General features: G+C 38.5%; 1 protein-coding gene across 1 annotated transcript in view; it reads left to right on the forward strand.

The window, feature by feature from the left end:
- Positions 1–7,068, forward strand: part of zfhx3b (zinc finger homeobox 3b) — a 448,357-nt gene extending 441,289 nt beyond the window's left edge. The window contains exon 10 of the mRNA XM_078544537.1: positions 2,256–7,068. Within this exon, the coding sequence (XP_078400663.1) occupies positions 2,256–3,802 (1,547 nt within the window). The 3' untranslated portion in view covers positions 3,803–7,068. The remainder of the gene's footprint in view (positions 1–2,255) is intronic.
- Positions 7,069–7,647: the final 579 nt, after the last annotated feature.

The following is a 7,647-nucleotide window of genomic DNA, read 5'->3' on the forward strand; positions in this document are numbered from 1 at the left end:
TTTCTGTTACACAGAATCAGAATTTACTGTTACAGTAAATAGCTTTCTACAAAATACTACATTAACAAGTTGTGTTCAGTTCTACGTATAACCTGTCCTTGTATTTAATGGAGGCTGTGCTGCTTTAGTTATAGCACTGTATAAGCTAGAGTTATACAGATTCTGAAATAAGAGGGAGAATTTTTAAAGTTAGAAATAGATCTTGAGAGTGCATTGTGCAAAAGAATTGCTTTATTAGTATCGCTCTGTGTTCAATATTGTATGAAGTAAGCAGAAGTTAGGACTTCTTAGTGCCTCATTTGAAGGAGGAGAAAAGTTGAAGTAGTGAAGATTCACAACCCTTATTCCAAAAGCAGCAGCAGAGGAATAATCACCGTTCTCCAAGAGGTGGAGTCAAACCTCTTTTTAGGTGTAGCCAGGGAAATGGTTATTAGCTTGATAATTAATTTTGAGTATACTGTAGGGATTTCATCATGCCTCTATGATCATAAGAATAGCATAGGATGTCTAGGAGTATGAATTGGAACAATTGAATACTTAAGCCTTTCACTTGCACATAAACAGACTGTGGAGCTAAATTAGCAGTTAGTGTTACATCCATCAAACTATATCATTCCAACCATTTGAAACTGGTCCCCTTTATTGAGCTTCAGTACACTAGCCTTCCAGCAAAAGTCACAGGCTCCCTCCCAACATGACCAAAATGGACATTGTTTACAGATTGCATTTAAGTGGATTTTACTGCTCATCAGGTTTGCATAAAGTCAATTTCAGTGCACTGCGTTGCTAAATTGCATTTCTAATGCCAAGTGAGTTCAGTTGGCACTGAACTATTACTGGCACAGTTTTCCATTCTCAATAAGATGTTAATATTTATTCCACATATTTTAGCAAGTTTTATTTTGCATATTCTGGCCCACATTTTAATCTGCTTGTTACTTGCTTGAAAAGCTCTGATGATTAACCCAACAAAATATTCAAATTTAGTAGTCCTTCAGCGATCTCTTATACCATTGTAGCAATTAAAAAATATGAATTTATAAAATGATAATTGTTTAAAATTAGGGATCAAATTTGTTGTTTTGCTCCCATTTTTATCTCTCAATGGAGTGACTGGGGTGAAGTTCCACATTGACATTGCTGGTTTTCTAGTGCTTCACGCCCATGTGTGATGCTGCATAGTTTTGGCATAGTATTCCCCATTTTGGGACAGCCATCGCAATTCAGTTGGACCTCGTTCTTACCTATCCACACATACCCATTTCCAGCACAAGATAGTGATGAGGAGCAGAACTCTGGCTAAATTTAATCTCCAAGGGCATCGGCCTGTTTGAGACCCATTTGAGATGAACTAACTCAGCACAGACCAGGGGTTGAAACCTATCACTCGATCTGCTTGCTCCACTGCTCCACTAGCCTGTGCTTTATCAATTAAATCCAAATTCAAATTTTCCAAAATGTGGTTGCAACGACAACGATCAAATTTATGCCACTAACAGCTATACCATGCTAATTGTGTTTATTAGTAGCAATAATTTGTGTCCAACTGGTGCCAAAACACCATTTGAGGTACTGAATACTGTGTATTAAAGCTCCCTCCCTGCATTCTTCACAGTGAATTCCTGATAGTAGTAAGATATCTAAGAAAGGTGCTGGGGAAGAGCTAGATTCTTTGGCTGGGCTAGGGTTTAGGGTGATGCAGTTTGGAGGGCAAGTCAAAGTGTGCTGCACTCATTCTACCCAATGACACCGTCAAAAGCAGCAAAGGCCTAAGAACAGCTCACCGGTGTGCGCCTAAGCCGGATGATGCATTGCAAGTCAGTGGAGGAATGAGAGAAATAAAACACAAAATAAGAATGGGAAGAAAACAAAGTTTCAAAAAGAGGAAAAATTAAGTGGATTTGCGCACTGGATAATGAAATATGCTGTATAGGGTGAGCTGAAATAAGTTACTTATGGAAGTTTTAAAGATAACAATGCTGAAGTAAAACCTGGCCACCAGAATTTTGTTGGGTGGCTCTGCACAGCTTTCTGGTAGTACTGCGTTGGCCTCAAAATTGACTCAAAAAATGAAAGACGCACTTGCGTTTGTAAAATTCTAGTCTTATTGAAAGGCACATGCATGAAAAAACAAAACTCATTATAAACTATTCTGCAATGTTGTATAAATTGAAAAACAAACATTTTTTGTTTTCTGCAGCATTTTTGTGGGTCTGTTAGTGTTTATGTTTCTTCTGCTTTGTATTTATTTTTAGCTTTAACTTCTCCTAAACCTAATCTTTTGGGCATTCCTGGTTCAACTGCACCCTCCCCTGGCCTTCCTACTACTGGACTGCCAAGCAAGCAACCTACTTCATTGACATCCCAGGCCCCAACACAGACTACCCCAACAACTCCACGTCCAGCATCAGCTACCCAGCAACAACAACCCGAACAACGTAAAAGCAAAGAAAATGAGAGGGCAAAAGAAAAGGAAAAAGATAAAATGGACCCCATGCCCACAGCAAACAAGGAGAAAAATGATAACAGTGCTGGCACATCAGTACCTCTTCCTGGCATGGAGTATGTGGTCGATCCAGCCCAGCTTCAAGCTCTCCAAACTGCACTGGCTTCTGATCCAACTGCCCTGCTCACCAGCCAGTTTTTGCCCTACTTTGTGCCAGGCTTTTCTCCTTATTATGCCCCACAAATTCCCGGAGCCCTTCAAGGAGGATATCTACAACCAATGTATGGGATGGAGGGTCTCTTTCCCTACAACCCAGCTTTATCCCAAGCTCTGATGGGGCTGTCACCAGGTTCTTTGCTGCAGCAATATCAGCAATATCAGCAAAGTCTACAAGATGCCCTCCAGCAGCAACAGAGGCAGTTGCAGCAACAGCAGCAGCAGCAACAACAGCAGCTACAGCAACAGTTACAGCAACAGCTACAGCAGCAGCAACAGCAGCAGCAACAGCCAAAGCAGCAGCCTAAACCAAGCCAAGTCCCCGCCCCACAACTAACAGCTTCCCCAGATAAAGAATCCGCCAAAGAATCTACTAAAACAGAAGAGCAAGCCAGTGCTCCCAGAGAAACATCCCTTTCAAAACCAGAAGAACGGCAACAAACAGAAAGCAAAAGTACGGACTCGCTTGACCTGTTCATTGTTTCAAAGGTGCAGTACAAGTTGGTCTGTCGCAAGTGTCAGATGGTCTTCACTGATGAAGAGACAGCCACGAGCCACCTGCAGTCAATATGTTTCTTCGGTCAGTCTGTGATAAATCTGCAAGAGACGGTGCTTCGTGTCCCCACCAGCACCTACCACTGCCTGGCCTGTGATACTACACTGAGCGGGGATGAAGCTCTAAGTCAACATCTCGAGTCAACCTTGCACAAACACAGAACAATCAAACGAGCAGCAAGATACGCCAAAGAGCACGCTAGTTTATTACCTCACTCAGCCTGCTTCCCCGATCCTAACACCGCATCTACCTCGCAGTCTGCCACTCACTCTAACGACAGCCCCTCCTCCAGCCTGTCCCCCCATGCCTCCATAAAATCTTGGCCTAACATTCTTTCCCGAGCCTCAGTCAGGAAGCCCTCTTCTTTACCTTCTCTCTCCTCATCTTCAACAGTTACCTCAAGTTCATGCAGCACCTCAGGGGTTCAGACCTCTATACCAACAGACGGCTATTCAGATGAGTCTGACAGTGAGCTCAGCCAGAAGTCAGATGGCCTGGATTGCCCGCTGGAGGGTCCAAATGACCCCAGCTGCCGCAGAGACAGTAGTCTGACTAGTGTAGGAATGGACACCTTCAGATTGTAAGCTTGAAGATGGACAATATGATTAATAAAAAAAAACAAACCAATTTCAAAAAAGACTAACTGCAATTCCAAAGCTTCTAACCAAAAAAATAAAATCTTTCAGGATTGTTGTCTCATATTGATATGCTGGCAACACCTAAACCTGTTACACTGGTTGCTAGAAGGTACTATGGTTAGCTGAGCAATGACAGAAACCAGAAAGCAATGAACTGCCTCAATTTAATTACAGTGGTCTTTGAACCTGAAACCCTTTATTTCCCCAGTGCAAACATGCCCTAAGTTGATAGCACAGCAGATGTCAGCATGTACCTTATGGGATGACAATCCACCATTTACAGTTTAGATTTCTTGCTATGTAAGCATTCGGATACCAATGGCTAGCTAAAATGTAATGTCTTGTATTCTCAGGTCAATAGCTCACACCTTGTTCTGTTTTCAGAATCATACTTTGCTTTTGTTTGTTTGTTTTTCCTGTTTTTATTTTTTTTGTTCCAGAAGAAGATTTTTTTTCAAACGGGCAGAAAGTATTCAAAAGAGTTAAAATATTAAACACATCTTACTGGGGATTTACAAAGAATAGCTCTTCTGCTGTATAATCTGAGGGATAATTAAGCACTCCCATTGCCACCAAAACACAAGAGTGTTGAGGACTTGTAGCTGAGATAACAACGAATTTAAAAGAAAAACTAACTTTCTGTATTTATGATAGATATGAACATTTTGGTGTTGAGTAGTTTGTTGCATTGGAAATGACCTAAACAGTATGGTAGATTGAAAACCTTTGTGTACATTAGCTTTTGTATTGTCCAACAGAAAGCTCTTCATTTTGATGTTGTCTTGTTCATTCCTATAGGGTAGATTGAATCAAGTTACTGGTCTATGCTTTTCTGTCGTATTCCTTCCTTTCCCACCTTCCCCTTCCGACCTTGAAACCTTCCTTACCGTTCACCTTCCTCTTTGAAGGTGGTTTGCTCTAGTTTTATAGAAGGAAGAAAAAAAAAGTAAATTTAAAGATTTTTTGTGGATAGGGTCCTTTTCAATTTTTTTGTGAACCTTTAAGGAACATAATGATTATTTACCTGTGTCTGTAACCTTTGTGCACTTACCTCTCTGCTTTTGTAGATGCTGTGGAAATTTTTCCTATGAAGCAGACATTTGTTTTTTGTGTAGTGTGGCGGCAGTCTGGTCTTTTTTTTGGGGGGGCGGGAGGGAGGGAGGAGATTAATTATTATTTTTTTCTTTGTCATAAGAGAAAAAATTCTCGCGCTTTAACAAAATCCAAAGACATACACTTTCACCATTGGTGCATAAAGATGAAAAGAGGCATCTTTATACTTGAGAATTTGTTCTTCTGATTTAATAAAAATTTAACAAAAAAGGAATGGTAATATCCAGGTCACAGCCATTGCTTCTTCTGCAAGCAAAGGAGTGGCTTAAGACAAAACAAATAAAAATACCAAAAAAAACTTTTTACTTAAAGGTTTGTCCTTGTATTGTGGAATAAGTGCAGTGGTGGTTAGAAGGCACTGCTACTACCAAGAATATCAGATAGTGATCTTTTAAGAAAATGTCTTTGTTATTTGGGCACTTGTGTTATGTACATCTCTGTAGTCACATTAATGTCAAAACTTCATTAGCATTAAAAAGGTCTGAACTCTTTTTTAAAAAAAATCTTTTTTTGCTGCAAATGTTGTAGTCACACAATAGATGCTTGCTTATACCTTGCTTTTTGCTAAGCTTTACTGGAAACCAATAAATCAGTTTTAGCCCTTGCTTTTTTGATATTCCTTTTTTCATCTTTCTGTTGCAAATGGAACGTTTTTAGACTGTGAATACACCTTTCCATGGTTCAGTTTGGCTGATGCTTTTACTAATGTCAAAAGCCAATGAAAATTGCAGAACTCCAGTTCATTCCAAACTATCAACTTGGAGTTTGTTGCAGGGACTGATGTTTTGTTTAAAATCTTTTTTTTTTGTTTTTATTTTTTGAAGTAGTCAATAAGCTGTTGTACATATTCATAATCAGGCTTGTGCACAGTGCAAAAATGATTTTTTTGTAATAATTACATGCAGATAGTATAACTCTTCAGTTTCAGAGGTGACAGAAGTTTAAATTACATTTAAAAGTAGGCCTATTTTACATAAAGATATCTGATAACGTTCAAAAACGGGAAAAAATCAAAATCTTTTCTAAATGAGGTTAAGAAAAAATAGCTCCCACAAGATGAAAAATTTTATTCCAAGGTTGTACAGTTTTTGTTTTTGTTTTGTTTTTTGATGTGATTCTATGAAATATATTCGGCATTTAACTGTTAATTTGTATGTTAGTATGTTTCTGTATCATATATAATTTTCCTCATATTAACTGTTAACATTTTAACACTAGCATTATATTTTAAATACTGGTTTGTTTTATGTTTTTTATCTTTATATACTATGACATGGCCTCTTAAGGTGCAATTTTCTGGTTTGTATTTTCTTGGAACTCTGACCTTTGTTTCCAAAGTCTGTTCAGTAGCACTTGTACTCTACCATTTACAAAGACTAATAATTGTGTGGGTCAGGCTACCCCAAGTTTTACAGTTAAACGTAGCAAGACGTACAGGTGAAAAGTGGACAAGACATATTTGCATCTAAAGGCACCACCAGTACTGAAACACGGAGCTGGAAAAAAGCACTGAGCAGTTTTTTGAAAAAAAATTATTTAACTATATATGAATGTGGCCAAAGCTTTAAGCAATGAGAATGGTGCCACATTAAAAGTGTCCATTTTTTGTGGCATGGGGAAAAAGAATAAGACAAGAGAAGCATTAACACAAGTCAGCATATTTGATGTATCTAAGTTCTTGGACAATAAAGAAGATTATTGTCGTTCTTGTGGAGAAACTGCCCACTGTGAACAGCATTGACTTTTACATCTTGGGCAACTTTGGAAACATTACCCTGAGGTGAAAGAGGTATCTCCAGCCTTGCAATGTACAAAAAAGAGCAAGTTAAACCAAAAATGATGTTCTTGATGTTTTTTCTATAATGTAGTCTTGTTAGTTTTTTTGTTACTGTAACAATAATGAAAAAAATTTCAACTGTACCAAAATCATGGAAACTAACAACCACGTGGATTTCGAACTTTAAAAATTTTGTCACAAACCTTGTTGTCATAGTTAAGTTGATTGTAGATGGTAATTGAATATACTCCTTTGAAAATACTTCATCAAGTATGTTTCTTGCTCATTGTGATACATTAAAAAAAACCCAGTATGAGCAAAACTTTGTGTTTGGTAATGTTATTCACTCATTTAAGAAATGACCCTTGAGCCTATTCAAAATAAAACTTAAGATGCCAAATCCCACCATTATACTACCGTACTGGTGAGATATTGATATCATTTTCACAGATGTTGGGAAGTTACACAGTCCATTCTGCCTGTTTGCAGGAAAGTCTGAAGACCACAGGTGGAGGTTTAATACACCTGTACATGTACATGTGTTGACCATGCCATGTTAGTGTGCTCTGTAAATTGCAATTTGGGATGAAATTCTCTTGGTCTGTTTTAAGTGGCAACAGTATTCAATCTCCATTTCTTAGCAGTTATGCTGCTGGTCCCATCTTTCACTTCACAGTGTAATCAGCAGCACTGTGCAACACACATGACCATCAGTGTGTTGCAAAAGCTCCACAGTAATGTATAACATGTTTTCTTCATAACTGCAGAATTAGATTTGCACAAACCAACTCTCCCATTTATATCCACAGTTGCCTGGACTACTAAAATTCTAGGTGACCTACTAAGCCTCTGACATTACAAGCCTAGTTTCCCACCTGTTTTGACCATATGGTGATCATTA

This window comes from Cetorhinus maximus, chromosome 6 (assembly GCF_964194155.1).
Source record: "Cetorhinus maximus chromosome 6, sCetMax3.hap1.1, whole genome shotgun sequence".
NCBI lineage: Eukaryota > Metazoa > Chordata > Chondrichthyes > Lamniformes > Cetorhinidae > Cetorhinus > Cetorhinus maximus.